The sequence below is a fragment of the Lepidochelys kempii genome, chromosome 2 (assembly GCF_965140265.1).
Source record: "Lepidochelys kempii isolate rLepKem1 chromosome 2, rLepKem1.hap2, whole genome shotgun sequence".
In the NCBI taxonomy this organism is placed as follows: domain Eukaryota; kingdom Metazoa; phylum Chordata; order Testudines; family Cheloniidae; genus Lepidochelys; species Lepidochelys kempii.
Window position 1 is genome coordinate 79,777,228 of NC_133257.1, and position 23,334 is coordinate 79,800,561.

A 23,334-nucleotide genomic window follows, 5' to 3' on the forward strand; every position below is an offset into this window, starting at 1 on the left:
GGGGAAAAAAATACTCTTCCAAGCAAGGCTTATCTGAGTTTGCTGAACTGGAACCAAGCTTTTTTCTTTTTGCCAAATTGCCTGTAAGTCTTTCTTACAAAGATGGGTACAAAAGTGGCCATCTCCCATTCCTCTTATGCTTTTAAGGTTAAATTGAATATTATTATTAACAGGTTAGCTACCTAATTTTTTTTACTTCCCACCAAATTCTGATAACTATGATCCTGGTATATTACTGCAATCTAGGTTCCATAGTTTCATCACCACATTTAAATAATTTTTTGATACTCGGAGTGACTAACAAAGCCAGTCACCTTGATTGACTTCAGATGTTAGTTTAGAATAGGTGTTTTCCCCATCTTCCTGTGTGGTGAAGATCAATTAAACTGAATTACTTAGCTGCTCTGCAATTTCCTTCTTTCTTTATTTGCCTCATTATGTCTTGGTGGTCTAATGATTCTGATCTCTTTATGCTTTGTTTCATATTATTAGTCTTGATGGTTTTGGTTGGCTTTCCATCAAATTCCCCCTTAGTGCTCTCAATCTCTAGTTTAAATGTTACAGACATTTGCTCCATTCTATTAGTGTTATCACTTTGGCTGGATTTCTTTTTTAAAGATCCTTTTTTAGCCTTGTGTACACCATTCGTTATCATATTGTGTGTTCTGTTTTCCTTGACTGCCTCATTTTTATTGTTACATATGAGATCATTTTATTCACTAAAATATATTACAGCTAATTATTTCTGTTTCTTTTTCTTTCAGTGTCTGGAGAAAAATTACAACAGCAGATAATTAATCAGGTATTTTGCCATTTTTACACACTTTTTTGTTACTCTACATTTTTTTATGTATTCTTGGAGAATTTTAGCAACTTTGAAAGTGAGAAACTCATAGGAGAGGCTAAAGTTAGGCATAAGGCAGGCTGATGGTATGAGGTCCCCCTATCCCGCCCTGCAGATCTGCCTATGCACTTGAGTTTAGTATTGAAACACTTCCTTCTGTCTGAGGCCATGGCCTGTATCTTAAGCAATTATGTGTGCCAGTTTGTCATCATGCTCTGTGACATGGATAAAGCCAGCAGGCAATTTGTCTACTAGGACCAGGTTTGAGAATGCCCAACTGTTGACTTTGTATAAATGATAATTGCACCTATTTGACAGCACAACTTTCTAAAAGTTGGTATGAAACATTTATGCTGTTGAATTACTGCACCATGTGCAAATGATAAACAGTGCATTGCAATGTGAAGTTTTGGGTTGTTTTTTTTAATTACAACTGTAAATTTTGACAACTGCTTTGCGAAACTGTGACATTGCTTGTGACATTGTCATACTCGGAGTCCAGTGGCTGAGCTATAAAGTAAACTAGGTTTAGATTCTACTTTTTATTACTGCATCAATTAGGGGAAAATACTGTTTGCAAAGATAACATTTTAATATTATATTTACTATTTCTGTGTCAGAAGGAATGGGTACATAAATGAAGGTCATTAATAGCAATTCAGAGTATGGCAACTTGCATGTGTTTGAAAATTATACTGAAGTGGAATTGTTTCAGCCAATGAAAGGCCAGGAAAGCTGTAGTTACTTGTTTAGAGCTGGTTGGGAATTTTTCAACAAATCATTTTCCTTCAAAAAAAGCTGATTCATCTAAACTGAAACTGTTCGCAAAACAGGCTTAGGTTTGATGAATTTCCCAGCTCCTTTCCTCCCCTCCCCTCTCCCCCCAATATGTGAAGAAAATAGTTTTGAAATTATCAAAAAAAGTTTGCACATTTTTTAAATGAAAAATTATTTTTTCTGGTTCAAATTGTCTCTTTGGGTTTTTTTTAAATTTAAGCCAATTAGACTAGTTTTTAAAAGGTTGAAATCAAAACAGCATTTTTCAAAATTATTCAAACAAAATGTTTTGGTTGACCTGAGATGAAAAAAAAATCAGTTGTTTTGGTGCAAAATTTTTTTAAGATTTTGAAATTTTGTGCCAATTCAAGACAGGGGAAAAATTTCAAACTTTTGAAAATATTTACAGGATGGAGAAACCATTTCTTGCCCAGCTGTATACATATGCTAAGCAGTACATTTTTTCTGGATGATGAAAGGGTTTATTTTGCTTAATTATATTGTTTTTCCTAAATAACCGCAAAGTATGTAAATCCCTGTACTCTGACTTATTGACTGAAAGGTATAGCCAGTAGTTTGACTGCACTCACGGTTCATTCTTAAAAATGTTCAAAAGATCAAATAACTGAACTTAAGCAGACATATTGTCTAAATAAAAAACAGTACAGTACAAAAAGGAGACATACATATCCACCCTTCTTCAGGAAAGCAATTCTTATCCCATAGCATGTTCACTTCACACAGATGGTGTGCTTTGAAAATATGCATTTAAATAGTTACAGAACTCTCAATATGTCACTAAAATTGAACCCACCAGTTCATAACAGTTCCTTACTTGTTGTTTTGTTCTGTACTTTTCTTATCTCTCTTTTGGATGCTACATTCGAAACCTGTAGTAGGATATAGAATGAATATATCTTGCCTTTGACAAGTTCTCTATTAGCTAATGCCAAAGCTGACTTCAGCTTTGCAAGTGTGAACAGAAATGTGGGAAGAGCATAATATATTCAGTTGGCATAACTTGGCCAACACTTATGTATACAATGTATATTACATTAGTAATGTGTGCATAATACACATTAATGTGGTGTAAACTATGTCTAACATATATGTAGTGGCTAATAAACTGAATATAGAAAAACATTTGCATAATCATTGCACTTTTTAAAAAATGTTATAAAGTAATCATTCAAATCTGTGTACTCTGGCTGCAGTCCTAAAATTAACCATGGATACCTCAATTCTACCTACACTCCATGCCCAGACACCCAGTGTAACCCCAGATATTAATTTTAAAAGGGATTCTGCTAAGTATGACTCAGCTTTTTATGGGGTCCATTAAGAGGATATTACTGAATAGAAAATGGATCAGCAGCTGTGGTGGCCACATTTGATGGAGGTATAGGGAAGGAAAAACCTGACAGCAACAGTCAGTTGGAGCAAAGGAGTGTGTAGCAGCCAATCAGCATGCCAGGGTATGAAGTGCCCTTTTTGGTATGACATTAATTTGAGTATGCTCCCTGTTAACTCATTAATAGCTGTTTCCTGTGGATGATAAACTTAGACTGTGTCCTCAGAATTTATGTAGCTATCAAGAACCTTCCAATTTTCTAGATAACCATAAAAGTATTCATCAGAAACTTCCAGAACTCTACGTTGAGCAAGAATGACGCAGTTTTATTTTAAAACATAATTTATTACATTGACAGAGGGCTGCATTAGATGGCTGACTAGAGACCTAACTCTTGATATATTTTCAGTGGTGTATGGTTTTAAAAAATTAACCTAAACTAAACCCCAATCAAGAAAGGGGTAAACTCTGTTTGACTAGGCTACTGTATGTTCCATATTACAAAGTAGGTTCAGTGTAGGATGTTTCCTTTTACTTATAAGTGTAATGTAGTGATATAACTCATATTTGCTATAATGATCAAGGATGCTTTAGGTGCCTTAGCTGTTGCACCTATGCCTGCTCCTTGTTTGCCATTGCATGCATGATACAATGTAATAACATAGTACTGTCTCCCCTAACTGGAATTGTTTAACTGCCCTATCTGTCTCCAATTGACTTTGGAACATTTACTATTACAGTAGAAATGCATTGCCTTCATATGTATAGTTCATATTGAAATAATGTTGTGGTTTTGAGCTAAAGCTGTATTTCCATTTTAAATACAATCATAGAACCATAGAGTTAGAAGGGTCATCTAGGCTATCCTCCTGGCCAAGGTGTAGGATTTGGTGTGTCTAAACCATGCAAGACAGATGGCGATCCAGACTCTTTTTGAAAACCTCCATGTGAAGGAGTTTCTACCTCTTCCCTAGGCGGTTTGTTCCATTATCCTACTGTTCTTACAGTTAGGAAGTTTTTTTTCCTGAGATTTAATCTAAATCTGCTATGCTGTAGTTTGAACCCATTGCCTCTTGTCTTGCCTTCTGTGGAAAGAGAGAGCAACTTTTCTGCATCTTTTTTATGGCACCCTTTCAAGTATATGAAGACCGCTATCATGTCCACCCTTAGTCTCCTCTTTTCCAAACTAAACACACCTAGTTCCTTCAGCCTTTGCTCACATGGCTTGCATTCAATTTCCTTGATCATCTTTGTTGCTCACCATTGGATCCTTTCCAGTTTCTCTACATCCCTTCTACGCATTGGTGATTAAAACTGGACACTACTCCAGCTGAGGCCTAACCAGTGCTGAGAAGAGCGGTATTGTCACCTCCCATGACTTGCATGCTGTGCCTCTGTTAGTGCAACCCAAAATTGCATTTGCCTTTTTTTTTTTTTTTTGCAACAGCATCGCAATGCTGACTCATGTTGAGGTTGTGAGCCACAAGTCCCAGATCCTTCTCAGCATTGCTGCTGCCAAGCCAGCTAACTACCCCATTCTGTATTTGTGCAATTGGTTTTTCTTCCCTAAATGTTGCACCTTCCATTTGTCTTTGTTTAATTTCATTTTGTAGTCTATAGCCCAGTTCTCTAATTTATCAAGATCCCTTTGAATTTTAGCTCTATCCTCCAAAGTGTTCGAAGTAGCTGTGTGTTATCTGCACATTTGATCAATATGCTCCCTATTCCTACATCCAGGTCATTAATAAAGCTGTTAAATAACAATGAACCCAGAACAGATCCCTGTGGAACCCCACTTGAGACCTCCTTCCAGTCTGACATCATTCCGTTAATAGTTACTCTTTGTTTGTGGTTTTCTAACCAAGTATGTGTCCACTTAATGGTAGTTCCGCCACTAATGGAACTGCTGGTGCCCTGGTCTATATTAATTCCCTTGGAAGATTTCCAAGAATAAACTGGAGAAGATTCATTTTTAATTTACAATCTTATTTTTAAACCTCTTTGAAAAAGTGTAGAAAGCATGAATGTGGTTTGATTCGAAGAAGTGTCACTTTGATTTAAAAAAGGTTAAAATAGGATGGATTCTGATGGCATGACACTTGCAGAAAGATTCTGTTTGTTTTCAGTACAATGTAAAAGATTTCACATGCATGGCCAGATCGTCAGCTTACGTAAATTGGTGCAGTTCTCTTTAAGTCAATGCAGCAGTAGTAATTTAAACTGGCTGAGGATCTGGCCCAGAACTTTTAGTGAGGAAGAACTGGTTCTGTGGAATGTTAATGTGTGACTAAATTAAATTAGAATCCAGGAGGACAAGTGCATGAAATGGGGCGGTGGGCGGGGTTTCCATAACAGGGGAAGGATGATTGAAGAGCAGACAAGAATGGGGAATAGGGTCAAAAAGCTACAAAGCTGCTTCCTCCTTCAGTGAGCCCCTGCTTGGTTAAATTCTGACTTAACAAAGACAAATTTTGGACAGCTAGGTCCAAATGCTAACCACTCTTAGGCCCTGAGAAGTCCATTGCAATCAACCCACTCATGGATTTCTATATTTTCTACAAGGTCATTAGCGCTCTCTAGTTTTTAAGCAAATTTTGGTGAAATATGTATAAATGTAAAATCAAGGCTCCATCCTCCTCCGGACAAAATATTTATTTACAGTTTGCCACCTTCACTGACTCTTCTTCCACTTGATCTTCAGCCAACTGCTGGCTTTCTCAGCCACCTCTTTTTGTCCATATTTGTTTTATTTTTTTAGCATTGCCACTTCCAAGATCCTTCCACAGCAGTGAGTCACCCATAAATATTTTGCTTTCTGCTTTTGTGTACCCTACTCTATACTACCTTGGCAACCTAACTTATATCCTGGTGTCTGTGTACAGCCCAAGAAGCCAAGATGTGTGTTAAGTACCACTGTGGAAAAGGAAAGGAGACAGAATATGCCTTGCACTTAAGACCTACTTTTAGTAGCAGTAATAACAACCCTGTGCAAGAAATATTTTACAGCCTGCCTGTTGAAATTTGTGTTCAAGTCAGTCCTTGGGCATCTAGTCCTGCATGTCCCATCCTTCACTCTCAGAGTGTTTGCAGAGTTAGACTATCACGGTAAATATGAAGTTTTTCTATGAACTATTATAAGTTCATTACATACAATATTTTGTGGGATTGACCCTTTCCAATTTAGTCCAGATTTCTTGCATCTCCAAACTCACTGCTCTGATCTTCCTCAGTTCTTTTCTTTTTCTCTACCTTTGTTTGAAACCCATTTAGAAAAAAATGAATCCATATCCTCCCATATGGAAATGAAGCTACTGTGATTTTGGTACTGCACTATTATTTCTGTGGTTATGTAGCTGACATCCCAGCTTTGAGTCCCCATTGTTCATTGCTACTTACTTAATTCCCCAAAAAGTAGGGGCTTGAGGATATGCCTGAGACAGAACTCAGCACTACATCAGAGCCAGTACTGTTAGTCCTCTAAATCAAAGTAACCATTCTTTTGTTTCCTTGTATACCATTTTCTCCACTGGACTTGAATGTACACAATACCTGGCAAGGTAGGCTAGTTCTGCCCTGGAAAGAGACCAAACCTGTAGATGGAATTCTAATACCCCGGCATGTATCATCCTCTTGCTTCCAGACTGGTCAAAGCGGCAAGTGATATGACTTGGCTGTATAACTATCCTATCCATTCTGAGTTTAGAACAGTCCCTCATTGAAGAAAACAATGTGTAATATGGATATGGTATTCTCTTCATTGTGCAATGAAAATGGCCTAGTCCTGTGGCTTAATCATAACTAACCATTCTATCTAATAAGAAAAGGAGTACTTGTGGCACCTTAGAGACTAACCAATTTATTTGAGCATAAGCTTTCGTGAGCATCCGATGAAGTGAGCTGTAGCTCACGAAAGCTTATGCTCAAATAAATTGGTTAGTCTCTAAGGTGCCACAAGTACTCCTTTCTTTTTGCGAATATGGACTAACACGGCTGTTACTCTGAATTCTATCTAATAATATTTCTGCCTCAAAGAGGGGTTGTGATTTATCTAGCTCATGTTTGTACAGCACGTTAAAGATGTGTAGCATTGTGTATGGGTAAATATTAAGTGTTAGTATGAATTTCTTGGTGTAAGACTGCATATAGCCAGAGATGTGTTTAGGCTCCTCGCCAGCCTGGGTTCCTATACAATCTTATTTATCTTTTTTTACATTTTTTTATTTAAAGATAAAGTCATCTAACTTTACTGAAACACAAAGTGTGATTGAGAGAAAATGTATATGCATTGAGACCTCTAGAGAATTTACTCTCTCTTTCAAGGCAATTTGGGGGAAGTGGAATTTGTCATTGCTGAATTTATATCAGTATTCTTCATTTGAACCTAGTTTTCATTTGATCCTCTTAGTGCTATTTCTAAAAGAACAGAATGTCTTGTTTCTGCAGATGGATAAGTGGGTTTACCTGCAGATAAGAATGGAATGGTCTCTTTACCAACAAAAGTTCCCTGTGAAACCTACCACATCCTCAACTAATGTGGAAAATATCACTGTATTCATAGAGCTGCTGCATTGCATTATGTGCCTCTCTTCTCAAAAGAGCTTCTCCCCTCCCCCCATTTTGTATACTTTTGCTTTTTTGTGGCCTTAATGTTCACAGTCAAAAATATGCTCTTAGAAAGACTGATGAAGATGATTTAGGTCTTGATTCAAATCCCACATGGCTACAATTAGGCTGTTTCACCATACTTTATACATTATGGGCCCAGTTTTTAAACACTGGTGCCCTAATAGGACATCCAAATGCCATGTGTGGATATTCAGAACATCACTTAGGTGCATTTATTGTCAATTTAGACAGAGAAGAGCTTATCTGAGTGCCCAAATCTGGGGTTTGGATGTATTGTTAAAATGTTAATATTTGGAAATTAGGCTCTGTTTTTAAATGTATTCGATATTGATACAGTTATTAAATGTTATGTACTGAATTATTATCCAGGTTTTTTTGTTAAATACTAGATGGGTTAAAGTGTGTCTGTGAAAAATAGTTAGTTGCTTGTAAAGTAAAATGTGATCAAAAATACCTGCCTGCTTTGAGTTATGAACATGCAAGAAAAAGAGATAGCATTTATTTTTGTTTTGAGGTTTGTTTGTTTTTATTTTTCCTAATATGACCAGTATTTTAAAGGTTATTTCTTAACCTAAGTACAGTGAGTAAATGACTTCCAGAAATACATTTATCAACAAATGGGAGTCATCCATAGCTTAAAGCACAGAGGGAAGTAAAATGATCTAAACAGAAAAAAGAGAGATTACATATTAATCTCATCTGTTTAGCTTAAATAAAAGATTAACGTGTAACATACTAAACTTCCTGACTCAAGATTACCTAAAAACTTATTCTTTCCTAAGATCTAAGGTCTTTATATACATATAATTGGGGTGTGCGCTGTATGCCAACTACCGCATTGTAGACATACAAATATTTTTGCTTGCCTAGAGCACTACAGTCATCTCTATAGTATTTTCCATAATGAAACTCAAATCATCCTCTTATCTGGTGTCAAAATTTCATTTGATGTTGCTTAGGCGACTTTTCTCTGCTTATGGATTTTAGCCTTGTATAGAGAAAAGAATGCAAGTTTGATAAACAACACTGGTCAAATATATTGACCTACTAGTGAGTCTGAAATGAAAATGCAACAAGCTAAAATCATACACAGAACTGATGGGTCTCTTTTGCACTGATTCAGATGTGGTTTACTGGATAGCGATATATGCTGGTGACGTGAAAATCACAATGATAATTTGACATATAGTGATCATATGCAAAAGCTGGTGGTTGTATTGGATTAATGGATCAGGTTTTCTGTGAGCTAGTATCTGTATTTCCTATAATGAGCATAGAGAAATACAAGGGAGAATACTGCAGATACTGAAATAGCTGTGTTTTTTTTGTAAAATTGTGACGATTCTCAGAAATACCACTTCCTATTAGTTGGCAGCATCCTGATATCAGAAAATTCTGGCCGAGTAATGTTACAGAAATGTTACAGAAATAGTGTTGAACCACTTGTAACAGACTTAGTTACATTGTATTTTGAAAATATATATTATTACACACACATAATCTATGTTAAAAAGAAATTAAGGATGCAAAGTCAAGCACTCATTTAGGAAATGCCAGAGTTAAGGTTGCTCCGGCAACCTTAATTTGGCCTGCTTTTGCAAATGCATTATGGTAAAGCCTTTAATTACATGGTCACATGCTATTGTTTCCATAGTATCCCTACCTCATTCAAAGCACAGAATGGATGGTGCTCACTTAATGAGCAGCTATTCATTATTTTGTTTTCTACTCATTGTTTAAGGTGTGCTCCAATACCTTATTTACTGCACTCTGTTCAAACCCTGCTCTGAAGACAGAGTTATTAATTTCCTCATGGGGGGTTTTTTATGGTGCTTGTCACTATGGAAAGTGAGTGCTTCACAAACATTAATTAATTTATCTTCACCTCTGTAAAATGGGGAACTGAAGTACAGAGAAATTGAGGTCCAAATTATCCACTGATTCTGGGTGCCCAATTTGTGATGCCTGGGATCTAAGTTTTCAGAGTGCTTATCATCATATAGCATTTTATGCATTCAAAGTGCAGCTCCCATTGACTTCAGTCGCAGCTGTGAGTGCCCAGCACTTCTGCAAATCAGACCCCAGGGTCTGAAGTTGGGCACCAAGAAAATGAAAACAAAGTTAGTGACCACCTGCTCAGCCCCAGGCAGGTGCATGCCACAGTGGATGGAATCTTTGTGGAATTTAGCTGTTAAACTCTAGCAAGTTTCAGTTGAGCATATGCGAACTGCAGTTTTTCAGAGGCTTATAATTTGGTCAAATTTGGGTGGATTTTCACAAAGAGAACAAAATGCGCATCCCTGACCCAAAGAGCACCTCCTTGCCAAATTTCAAGTCCCTGCTCCAAAGCATGGCAGTGCTAGAGCTTTTCAAACACAAGATTGCCAGAATTGTTTAACATGGACAAAACAGTGTATTTTAGCCTTGTTCTCAGAAGTGTCTGAACATTTTTGGTTGAAATTATTCAACATTCACTCTGAGGCACACACCTAGCATGGAAAATATCAGCCCAAATGGTTAGTCTGGTGAAGTTATAAGCAACTGCAAGCAGGATCTTATCATGGAAAGTATCGGGCAACCTTATCAGTGTTTTAAATAAATATATCAAACACTATCTACTCTTCATACCCATGCCCATTTCATTGCTGCTCTGCTTTGTTTTTCTCATGAACCTGAAACAAATACCAGTGGGGGTTCCAGCATCTGAATTACCATGCTAAAGTTATAGAAAATTCAAACTACCTTCCCTTGTATCTGTGCAAAGGTGTCTCCACCCCCCACCCCCAAATCTTTTTGAATGTGAATTTGGTGTTACTTAATATTCATTTAAGTCCTCTTACATTTACAGAATAGGAACAGTCCAAGCAACAAGAGAACAAATTTACTTAGACTAGATGCCTCAGCTCTGATCGAGAGGAGAGTTCACATGTTGATTCATTGATGTTGGTGCTTCTGCCGAGGAGTGCCAACAAAGATACCAATTAATATATATTATAATGGAGGATTCTGTGATATGGCTACCCAGTTCCTATATTCTTATCTCCTTACTGCCACTGTTATAGCTGAGTGCTGTACTAATTAATATAACACTGCTGCAAAGTAGATGGTATCATCCCCATTTTATAGCTGCGGCAAAGGTGTGAATTAAACCCAGATCTCTTGAGTCCCAGGCTTAACCACAAACTATCTTTCCTCCCTCTTGATTGAAACCACTAGCTCATTTTATACAGACCCGTGGAAGCTTTTGAATGGTAACAACATTTCCACAACACATCCCCTGTGCCAGGTTAGAACAAGTGACCTAGACAAGAAAAGCGCAGCATCCTATTTCAAGTCCCTTCCACTTGGTGTCTGTCCACAGAAATGTGAAACAAAAATGTTCCTCTGTAAAACACAGTTTGGTACACTGGTGGCTGTTCCCCTTTGAATTTGTAAGCAGAGTTTTTGGAAAAATTAGAATTCCAGGGAAGACTGGCAGAAAGACAGCTTCACTGACAAGTGACTGAGAGGTATAACCAGAGGGGATGAGAAGAGAGTAGAGAACAGAAGGGAAGTACTGACTGGGGACATGACGAGGGAAGGTGTCAGGACATGTGTAGGCCTGGTGAGGCTTGAGAAAAGAGTACCACCAATTCTCCTTCCCTTCAGTGCAGCCCTTGATTTATATATAGCTTGCATAAGCCAGTGGTTTTCATCCTGTGCTTTTTTAGAATGAGTATTGTCAGAGACTTACCCTTAATAAACTGTAAGTAAGTGAAGTTAATAAGATACCAAAGAGTAGCAATCTTTTACCTTACGTCTGTGACGAACTCTTGGTCAGTCAGTCTCTTTCAAGAGCTATTATAGGGATTTGTTTAGGCTCATTAACACTAGACTGCAGAATTTCTATGTGAGAAATGTGTATATTTTTTTATTGGGTTTGTTGTAATAATTGTTTTCTGACCATTGCCAATTATTCTTGGCAAATATTGTCCTAGTACAAAAAGACTGTGAATAGCCACTACTCTTAGCAGGCTTATAGAATTTGTTTCTATGTGTATATAATAGCAGTGGCTTCAGTCTGATATGTTGGAGGCAGGTGCTATGCAAGCCCTCCACATACCGCTGCTAACGCATCTTAATTCTGACCCCTGCTATCACAATCCTGGGCCTTTACTGAGGAGAGAGTTCTAATTATGAAATGACCACATAATTTAGCACAATTTAAATAAATGAAGACTGGGAAAAAACTACCAAACTAATTTTTACCTGTGACCTACATCAGGTTTAGAACCCAGGTAAAGAAGAATGTACAATACCTCAGTGACCTAACCAGTCCCCTCCCTGCCCCCCCATTGGAAGCATTCTGGAGAGTCTTTGTATATACATTTTTTCAGCCCTTACTAAGCTTTCATAGCGCTTGAGAATATCTTGGACTGAAACTCTTAATTGGAAACAATAAGTTTATGACCCACTATGGAACACAACAGGAAAAGGAAATCAAATTAACGAAGCAACAAAAAGAAGCTTACATATTTACACAATACTTTTCTTGTTCTCGGAACTTCCCATGTCATCATTTTCCCCCAAGTCTTTGTTCACCACCATATCTGTTTGGAGCCTTTTTCTTCTTCTCAGCTTGCTAAGAGGGGACCACTTTCAAGTGACTCTTGCTGCATGTAAGTTGTTCTTGTGAAGTGTTACCTGAGGCTCCTCTGAATCGCTCAGCCCATCCTGCTCCAATGGAGTATTCACTCCTGTCACAAACGCTTCAGCATTGGTCCCTACATTTTTGTTCTCAGTTTCTGAGGTAACCAGGTTGAAATCCTGTCATCTTCTTGTAGCTCCTTTGAGTGTCCTAAGGGATAACTTTGATCTTGGTTTTGAGTCCCAAATGGACCATTTCTTGACTCAGAACTGAATAAAGTCCATAGCAAGGTTATAGTCACCTCAGGAAGTCTATCCTTTCTCTTGATTTGATGGAAACAAGCCAGCTCTCCAGTTGTAAAAAGTTCCCCCATATGATCGTCCATCATACTACTTAAAACTCTTATACTTTATCTAAGGGTATTCAAATGTGCTCTGTCAAACATATTTTTGTATTGTGTATATATAGTCCAAATTATCCAAATTCCTTTGTTCCTCTTCCAAAGCGTTAGGGACCTCAGCTGCTGATCAAATACAAGGAGTCATGAGGTACCATTATACCTCTTGATTTCTCTTTTTATTGAGTTTTGAGAAACACTGAAATCATCGGGTACCATTAGTCAGACTCTATCTTAGGCAAAAGCGTGAGCAAGAACGTCAGTAACCATGCTCCCCATTGGAGATACCCGCACCCCCAAGATGTTAGTCCCCTCACTGCCTTAGTGGGGACGCTCCTTTTACCAAAAGCACCATATTTTTATGTTGTTTCTGTGTTTTATCAAATAAAATTCTCTCAGAGGTTGGTTAAGGGTTTTGTAACCCCACAGTGTCCAGTTATTTTAGTATCATTGCATAACTTTAATACTAGTTATATAGATTCATCTACCTGCAGCCAGTGCCTGGTGTGTTTCCTATTGCCTATACAAAATTGCATCTTCTAAATTCCAGACTTTTCCACTGTGACCAAAAGCATTTACTTTCCTCTGTATTCTGAAAGAACACTACTATATTCCACAATGGTTGTGGTTCTCTTCTATTGCGAAATTCCGTTGTTTCACCACCATTCACTGTGGTATCTGAATGCCACGTGAATTTACAATCTTTCACTGGTGCAATATTCCCTGCTTCGGGACTCTTTCACTCTTAGATTGCAGCACTCTCGTGAATCCTCCCCATTCTTGGGCAAAAACTTGGTCTCAGTCTCTAAATATATGCATCTGTCTAATATGAAAGGGTAATTTTTTTTTTTAAATCATGGATGAGACCAAAGTGGAGGGCAATCAAGTGCCTTTTTGTAATTCTTTAAATACTAAATTGCACTCTGCCAACCACTAAAAAGGCTGTCCTTTTCACTGAATTCTATACAATAGTTTTACAACTGACAAATGGAGAAATAAGAGCAGAGCCTTTTAAGACTCTTTCCATCTGTGAGAGTTTGAGGCAATATAGAGCTGGCTGATTCCCCAATGACCTTTTTGGAACCTCCTTCCTCACTGATCATATGGCAGGGTAGGCTACTTCTTCTTGAAACTACTTGCATATCTGTAGGCTCAGTTTCAAAATGGTATTCACAAGCTTTATACCATCCAGTACTCTCTCTGTAAATAATTACAAATTCATGGGTGTAGTGCATAATCTAAAGAGGCAGCAGTACTTTATATTTGAAATAGCCCCAAAACTGCCAATTTTCAAAACCCCGAGTTGAGAGACATTGTGGAAAATGAAAACAACTACCTTGTGTATCATCAAGTTGTGGCAAAGGTTAGAAATCCTTTAACAGTGACTTCATTGTTTTCCTATAGACCTCACAAACTCCAGTGCTCTTAGGAGAGATTTTTAAAACACGGGCCTCCTTTTTTTGCACCTGCTGCAACACCTCCACACACACACTAATCCACTGATTCCCAAACTAGGGGTTGAAACCCCAAGTGGGGTTGCACCATCAGCCGAGAGGGTCACGGTGATCCCAACTGTGCGGAGGAGGCCATTTTGCTCACATGTACGGTGTGGGCAAGATCACGCTGCAAAATGGCCTCCTCCGCACAGCATGACCTTGCACGTACAGGGCATGCAACGTCACACTGTGTGGAAAATGCCATTTTGTATTGACATACTTCCTGCTGTCTGGGATCGTGGGAAGCAATAAAGCTGAAAATGCAGTCAAAATGTTTGGAAACCGCTGCACTAATCCTTTCAGAGTAGCTGCCTAAACTGTCACTGAGTCCCTGCTCACAGCCACTTAAATCCTGTCTGCGCGAGGAAGTGTTCTAAACATTTCTCACCATTGCTACACAGAGTTCAATTCCAACAATGTTCGGAACTTCGGGAGCCCTAGTGTGGTCAGCCCACCACCTGCTAATACCGTTTTAAGCACTGTGCTGGCAAGTCTTGCTCTGGGCAGCTCTAATAAACCCAGTGTTTAAATTGGCTTCAGTAGCTGTCAGCTTGTCTACACGAGGGCTCTCAACATTGCTAACGCCAGAAAAGGGCCTAAGGGTTAAAGCCAGCAGGGTTGGGCAGGTGCATCAACCTCCCTACGTACAGCTGTTCTGAATCTCAAAAAGATACTCATTTCGACTGACTTACTGGAGCCCTTGTGGTTAAGAGGAGCTGCTGTTAACTAGCTCAGTTTAAAAGCATATATTGCTCTCATCAGTTAACCCAACTCATAAATACATTAGATGTCTAAGAGTGACTGTAAACCTGTTCTGTGAGTTTCCTTCCCCATCTCAAATAGAGCTGCTAGCACAAAACGTATTTTTCATACCTCTACTGCTTTTGCCACAGTAATAATGCTTTAAGTGAATGGGGTCAGCCATGCCGAAATATGCTTTAAATTTTCATTCTTTTAACGTTTACAGGATTCCAAGCTCCCACACCCAGAGGAGCTTGCCACGGCACCAAAAAATCAGAGTGTTGCTGCTAACCTTAACAAGCGACAGACAACTGTAATCATGGGCAGACACTCACAGGAGAAAGCCACTCCTTTTGGTGAGATAGCCAGCTCTTTGGTGAGCCGATTATCTGAACCGCAGAAGATGACTAAAGCCCTTCTAAAACAGCTTAAACAAGTGAATTTACCAACAGTGATGCGCCCTTTAAATAAGAGTTTAATCAAAGATGACAGATGGAAAAACATAGATGAAGCTCAAGAGAAACGCAGATATTTTCTTTATGACTTCTGTAAAAAATACAGTAGTGAGAACCGGCTTAGAACCCATCTAGTGCGTATGGTGTCCAGAATATACGTGGAGGATAGACACAAAATCTTATACTGTGAAGTGCCTAAAGCAGGCTGTTCCAACTGGAAAAGGGTTCTGATGGTGCTTAATGGACTTGCCTCTTCAACATTCAGTATTAGCCATGATGCCGTGCACTATGGAAAGCATCTAAAGAAATTGGACAGTTATGACTTAAAAGGGATACAGACACGTTTAAATACCTACACCAAGACCATATTTGTACGTGACCCCATGGAAAGATTGGTGTCTGCATTCAGGGATAAATTTGAACATCCAAACAGCTACTACCACCCAGTGTTTGGAAAGGCAATCATTAAGAAATATAGACTTAATGCACGTGAAGAGGCCCTGAAAACCGGATCAGGCGTGAAGTTTGAAGAATTCGTCCGATATTTGTTAGATTCCCATCGCCCAGTAGGGATGGACATACACTGGGAGCAGATTAGTAAACTCTGCCATCCCTGCCTCATCAACTATGATTTCATAGGGAAATTCGAAACGCTAGAAGAAGATGCCAATTACTTCTTGCAACTGATAGGTGCTCCAGCAGATCTGAAGTTTCCTAATTTCAAAGACAGACATTCCTCCGATGAAAGAACAAATATGGAAGTAGTGAGACAATACTTAAAGGAGCTGTCAGGTTCAGAGAGACAGTTGACCTATGATTTTTATTACTTGGATTATTTAATGTTTAATTATACAATGCCAATTGTATAGCTCTGAATGATTTCAAAATTCCATCAGACATTTAATGATTTTGGCCTCAGACCAGCAACTGTAATATTACCATACAGTTCTGAGTGGAAGAAATGTAACTACTAAGTGTAATTGTCTTGACTTAGTGGAGATTTTATAAATGAAAGTGACACCAATTGAGACAAAATTGTTGGAGCAATGCACAAAAGAGACCTATAAACTATCTAATTTGCAATAAAAGGTCTGAAAAAAGCTGCTTTTGAATATGGATTATATTGTGGAAGCAGTAATCCAGCCAGCTGTTTCATTAGCTCAGCTAATGTTCTTGTAATGGTTGAAAAACATTCAAAATAGCATGGCCTTGTGTGTGTCTATATAGGAATAATGTGTCGAGTGTTTTGAATGTATATTTTTTGCTGTCTGTGGCATATTAATAAAAATCATTGGCTAATTCTGTAAGACATATATAGTGTTATCAGTGGCAGTGATGTACCCATTTATCACCTACTCACCTCTTGGCATTTTAATTTTTAAATAGAAATCCATCATGTGATGTAAACTATGATCCAAATCCTGAACCTAGTGGCCATCCTCGGTGTCTGGGCAGAATCATAGAGTGGAGGCTGTGGAACATCTGCAGAGGTTTTCTGTGGAGGTAACATCAGTTCAATGGCTATTATCCACCTCCACCGACAGTGGCAAATCCTCCAGCCATGCCCCCTGCTAACTGTTGCCCGTGGGGTATGCACTCATTATTTCAGGACCATTGGTAACCATCAGTAGGAATTGCTCTATTGCAACAGATGCTTCCATCAGAATGCCTGCCACTGGTAGTGCTCTGTGTTCTGTTACCTTTTCTCTCCTTTGCTGAGCTTGGGCCATCAAGCAGCAAACCTCAGAAAGATGGAGGATGGAGCATTCTGAAATGACAGGAAGGGAAATGGCCACTGTAATCCCTGAGGCAGAATTATGGAATTTGAGTACAAAATCCTATCATCCTGGTTATAAAGGAGTGGAACCTGGGGGCAAGAGGGTGGAATACCCTGTCTGTGGCAGATAGAATGAAGCCAGGTATATCTTGAGACTATTGTATTTAACTTTATAACTTTTATCTATATCTCTGTGAGCCAGGGATTGTACAATGGCTGGTTGGGGAGGGTTGTCAAGCTCCTCGAGGAACTAAAATCACTTGGAGGTCATTAATGCAAAATCCCAAGGCTGGTTATGGAGATACCCAGCCCTTTAAGGCTTGGGCTTTCTGAAGAAAAGGGGAAATGACTGGTTTTAGGAGGCTGAGTAAAAGCTTTTTGGGGGTGTAACAGACTCAGGGGTTGCCTTTTTGATTCAGTAAATGGACATGGCCTTTTGTTCAAGAGAGCACCCAACCCTGCTGAAGGGTTGGAAAGACTGTGACCTGCCAGGGTCTCCATAGGACAGATGGGGATTTAGTTCCTGGTTTGGTTTTGTATGTTTTCATTTTTATCCATGAATAAACCAGCTCTGCTTTGGAAGAGCTACATGGTCATTGGTAAAAACACTCTAATTATTCTGAAAGAGAAACTAAAGAGCAGGAGTTGGACATTTGTCAGACCTGCTTGGGATAATCACAGTGAAGTGCCAGCGGGACTGCAGGCTAAAACCTCAGGTTGGAAGGGAGTGGGACATGCATCTCTGCCCAGAGAGAGGGAAAGGCCTGGGACCTGAGCAGATCATGGAGGTGGGGTTAAAGGTGCAGTTATTCTGAAACTGTGACACCATCATCCCTGATGCAGACAGTTTCTTCTGACGCATTATGGAATAGATGCTTGGAATGTCCCAGAATGGGGGAAACCCTCTGCAAAAACTAAGGGAAAGTCCCCATAAAATCTCTACTAAACCTATGAGAACCAAAACCCTACATTTTTTTTATAGTTTTGAACAGTTGCTTCCAGTCTCAGAATATGAGGAATTTTAGAATGAGGAGACCATTCTACAGGAAACTGTCATAAGTAAGTGACTCCCCCTTCTTCACTATCAGAATTACTGCTTCCCGGATTCGTTGTGCCAAATGACTGTATGGCCCTGATCTTGCCAAAGGCAGTCGCTGGGATGGGGAGATAGGAGAGCTATTTAGCCACCATATATACGCTCTGAGGAATAGGGGGACCCCAGTGCCTTTTTCTACTCTCAACTTTCAGCCTGTGGCAAAGGAGAAGAGAGGGGAGGCCAGTTCCAACCCCAAAAATGCTGCTGCACGCAGCCGGTTCCCTCGCCAGTGGAACTGTTGAACTGCTGATGAGCACAGGTAAGAGCACCACTCAGAGCTGAAGGCAGAGAAGTTCCACACTGAGCCATTAGAGGGGAGACCCTACGTTCCTCGCTGCTAACTGTGCTTGTAGTAAGGGGAAGGAAGAGTCCACTCCCCACATGACTGGAGCATGTGGAAGGAGGAAGAGGACACCTTTCAGCTCTCCTCCCAGTGAGGAGGAGGAAAGTACAGCTAGGAAGGGAACAGGCAGCCTGTATTGAGGAGACTGTATACAAAGGTTGGGTGGAGAGAGAAGAATGTGGAGAGAGGACACTGGGGAGGGGGAACATTTAGCTCTAGGTGGACGCAGAAGTACACAATGTTCTAGGCATGTGTGCACAGGGAAACGTGGCAGCATTGGGTGCACACACCTAGATGTATACACAGTATGGACATATACTTTATTGTACAAATGTAGGACATTGTGGGTCTTTTGGAGGAGAGTACTTGGTACATCTTTGGAGCCAAGTATGAGCAAAAATCACTCCACTGATTTTTTTTTCCCCTCTTCTTTCCCCACCCCCTCCAAATGTTTTTGTTGGTTGTTACTATGAATCCAGTAAGCCAATGGAACTGTACCTGTGAGTAAAATCATGTATGTACTTCAGTATTTCGGGGATCAGGGATTGTGTGTTGAATTCTTTTCCCCCAGATGTAATTGCTGGCCTTCTTCAAGGGCTTCTGAGTATTCCTCCTTGTAGGATTTGGCCCCCTGGCCATAGAACTGTGGAACTCCCTCAAAAGGCTGTGTCCATTGGGGGCATACAAGTGTGCTCATCTGAGGATGACCTCCGTGTACTACTCTCTATAAGGGAGTGCAGCCCCAACCACCTCAGTTCCTGGACCTCTACCAAAGAGAGCTAGCAGAACTCACCCAACTCATGCCTTTAGTGAATAGAACCTTCTCAGCCCCTTTTTTTGTACTTACTTAGTTTAGTGCAAGTATTTAACTAATCCTGAAATTCCCCCCTCTTTTCATAAGAACATAAGACTGGCTATACTGGGTCAGACCAATGCTCCATCTAGTCCCTTGTCCTGTCTTCTCACAGTGGCCAATGCCCGATGCTTCAGAGGGAATCAACAGAACAGGGCAATTATCAAGTGATCCATCCCCTGTCATCCACTCCCAGCTTCTAGCAGTCCCTTGCCCTGGAACTTTCTAGTTCCTTCACCAGGGCTACGCCCCACCCCAAGACCCATAAGCATTTCAAGAGGTGCGTCTCTTGTTCTGCTATTATACTGCAGTCTGATGCCCATATCCAGAGCCTATTTTGCCTGGGTGAATTGCCACAGACTGCACATCATTACCTAGTGTGCAGTCTGCAGTGCCTTTAATCCCTGGACCAGAAAGCAAAGAGACACATGAGGCTCCAGGCTCAGATGTTTAGAGCCCAGTGCTCTGGCAGGTCCATTGCTGGTGTGGAGACCAGCATCAGTGCCGACATCCTCACCAATCGAACCACAGAATCCCCTCCCAACTCCAGGCTCAGTGCTGCCTTCCACTAAGGGCTCCAGACGAGGATCGCACTTATCCTGGGCAGGGGGCTACTATCTCAGCCAGTGTTGCTCTGGCTGAGAGAATTTCTCCCTGCAGACGGTAACCCTCCTGAGGACCCATATTAGTCATTGTTGAGGGAGAACAAACTGGGGCATCATCCATCTCCCTGCCTGGTGAGCATGGGCAGCCCAAGGAACTCTTGAGGAGAATGGCCGTACATAAGTGATCCACTTTGACATTTTCTAGGTTCAAACTACAGAAAAACTGGCTCTGTCCCTCAGAAGTGGCTGTCTTAATTCAGCCAAGAACACCTGGCTTTCACCTGTCTCATTCCCTCCTGTAGCCAGAGAAGGATATTTAGCAAGGGCCATCAGTTTTTATTCCAACAGCCACTGGCCAATTTTCCGGTGGTATCAGCAGCACAGAGAAGTCTAGGGAGCTGCAACCTCTCAATCACCCCCCTCAGACAGAAAGAGGCATAAACTTTCTATTAGAAAGTCTCGACTTGCGGGACACCTGTTTTCATGTGGTGATCAAAAGAATTCGCACCAAATACCTCAGGTTCTGTGTGGGGTCAAAGCACTATCTCTTCAAAGTCCTGCAATTAGATCCATCCACCATGCCTCAGGTATTCACCAACTGTCTTGCTGTAGCAGATGGTCACCTCAGATACCCAGATGTCTTTGTTTGCCTGTACTTTGATGACTGGCTGCTAATAGCCAAGTCTCAGAACTTGACATGGGCAGTTCAATACATGTGCAGTCTCTTCTAATCACTGGGTCTCCTAATTAACAGGGCAAAAGCTTTTCTTCATACCACACATAGGATCTCTTTTTTTCAGGGCACATCTCCACTTGACCAAAGCCAGGGCTCTTCTCACAGAAGAGACATACCTCAGGATGCAACAAACTCTGACTACACTCAGGGAGCAACCAGAACAGACATTCAATTTTACGTAAGACTCTTGGGCCTGATGGTCTCCTTCCATATGTCATTCCTTATACTCATCAGTCCATGAGACCATTGCAACATTGGCTTGTAGTACATAGCACACTTTGGTGTAAGGTATATGGCTTGGTCATTGCCCACACAAACAAAGGCCACATTCACTGCTCAGAAACCAAGGGGGGCGGGGAATAGTATGTGATCAGAACAAACACAACAAAATGCAGATCGGGGGATTGCATGATGAACCCAAAGGATAAGAACACTATACCAGGCTGGAGCACTTACAGTAATGATATACAAGTTGAAAAGATATTTGTGGGAAATCATTGGTCTATGTGAAATTAGATGGGAAGGCAAATAAGAATGCTACCACAATGAACACAGGATATCGATACTGGGAAGAAAAGATGGTGGATACCAGGATGGAGTTGCATTGGTGCTAAAGCTGAAGGCAAGCCAGGTTCTAATGTTATTTAACCTAATATCTCCTCATATATTTGAAGGTCAGATTTAGAATCAAATCTGAATCTCATAAAAATACATGCACCGAACACAGTAGTGCCCAAGGAAAAAACTGATGAATTTTATAGCAAGCTACAGAAAGCAATATAAGATGCTTCAAGATAAGACATGTTATTGGTGATGGGAGATTTTAATGCAAAAGTAGGACAGGACTAGAATTTCTGTGCTGGAGCCATAGGCAAATTCAGACCTGCTGAAGAAAATGCAAGAGGAGAAAGGCTGCTAAATTTCTACGTAAGTAACAAGTGGGTGATACTGAACACGCTATTTCAACAAAGAAAGCTGTGAGCAAGTGTAGTTGGATGTCACCTGATGGGCAAGTGAAGAACATGATAGACTTTGTACTTGTGAATTGCAGATGGAAATCAAACGTGTGGTTGTACAAATCATTTGTGGCCGATATTGAATTGGATCATCAATTAGGGCTGGCACTAATGAAGTTGAGGCTACCAGCAACTGAAAATGTACCAAGAAATAAAATTTATGACAGGGACAAATTGAAAGTGCCAGATATCCGGAAGGAACACAAAGAAGTCATGCAGAGAAACATCACATCTCTGGTGAAAGAAGAAATGATTGTTGAAGAGACATGGAACAATGTAAAAAATGGGATTATGAGAGAGACTGGGCTACAAAGCCAAAATGAAGAACCCAAAGTGGATACTGATGGAGTGCTGTAATTGAGTGACAAGCACAGGAAGCTGAAGGAAATAAAAAGGAAGACAAAAATCTAAGAGCTAGGTTCAACAGGTTGACTAGAAAGAGAAAATAGAGAGAGACAGAAACAATTGGTTATGTGAACTATGTAACGAAGCAAAAGAATACACAAAGACAAATATGGCACGGGTCGTATCACATGATAAGAAAACTGACTGGGACATATGCGTTGAAGATGTCAGTGGTGAGATACCAGCATGGGCAAATAATTGAGGACAAACAAGAAATGAAGTGATGAAAGAATATTTTGAAGAGCTGTACAACATACAGAAGATGGTCAATGAAACGGTCCTGGAGAAGCTTGCCAGTACAAACAAGGGAGAGCAGATGCTGGAATTCTTAGAAGAAGTAAAGATCTCAATGGAAAGTCTGAAAAAGAAAAAGGTGCCAGCAAGTGACAACATAACCATGCAGCTTTACAAACAACAGCAAGTGCTGAGCGAATGGGGGAAAGTGATAATAGTACCAATCTATAAAAAAGAAGATAAGAGGAATTATCTTATTGAGCATGCCAGGAAAAGCATTCACCAAGACATTGCACAGGAGAATGAAGAAGTATGTGGAAGCAGCACTTGCAGAGGAACAGGCCGGAGTCAGACAAAGTACAGTAGATCAGCTATTTGTGATAAGACAGATATTGGAGAAGTACATAGAACACAACTGAACCTGTTACAACAACTGTGTAGACTTTGAACAGGCATTTGATATCATGTGGCAGAAAGGGTTATGGCAAGTCTTGAGAATGTACAGCATCCCTGAGAAATGATCAAGCTGGTGTTGCAAGTGAATGAGTGCAATGAGAGTAGACAAGAAACTGACGGAATGGTTCAGCATGACCATAGCAGGGGACAAGGATGCAGATTTGTTATCATCAGATTTGTGCACCTTTGTTTTGGAATCAGTAATGGCTGTAGCACTGAGATGAAACAAGAGGAGTGCTATTATGTGGGAGGAGTGTGCATCACCTTAGACCTACAGACAGTGTTGACCTCATAGTATTGACCCAGGAGGATTTACAGAAAATAACTGAAAAGGTAAATTGGAAAAGCAGAAAATTTGGACTGAAGATCAGCACAGAGAAGACAAAATTATGGCAATTGGAAGATGAGAGGAAGAGGTAAAGATCAAACTTGGAGACAAAGAACTGGAACAAATGGAACAAATTGTGTACTTTGGAGGTCTAGTATTGAAGGTGACACA

At 40.1% G+C, this 23,334-nt stretch overlaps 1 protein-coding gene across 4 annotated transcripts in view; it reads left to right on the forward strand.

Annotated features, from left to right (window-relative positions):
- CHST9 (carbohydrate sulfotransferase 9) overlaps positions 1 to 16,582 on the forward strand; it is a 118,084-nt gene extending 101,502 nt beyond the window's left edge. For all 4 annotated transcript variants that reach the window (XM_073329422.1, XM_073329423.1, XM_073329424.1 and 1 more), the window contains 2 exons: positions 765 to 802; positions 15,086 to 16,582. In XM_073329422.1, coding sequence (XP_073185523.1) covers positions 765 to 802; positions 15,086 to 16,183 — 1,136 coding nt within the window. In that variant the 3' untranslated portion in view covers positions 16,184 to 16,582. The remainder of the gene's footprint in view (positions 1 to 764; positions 803 to 15,085) is intronic.
- The last annotated feature ends 6,752 nt before the right edge of the window (positions 16,583 to 23,334 follow it).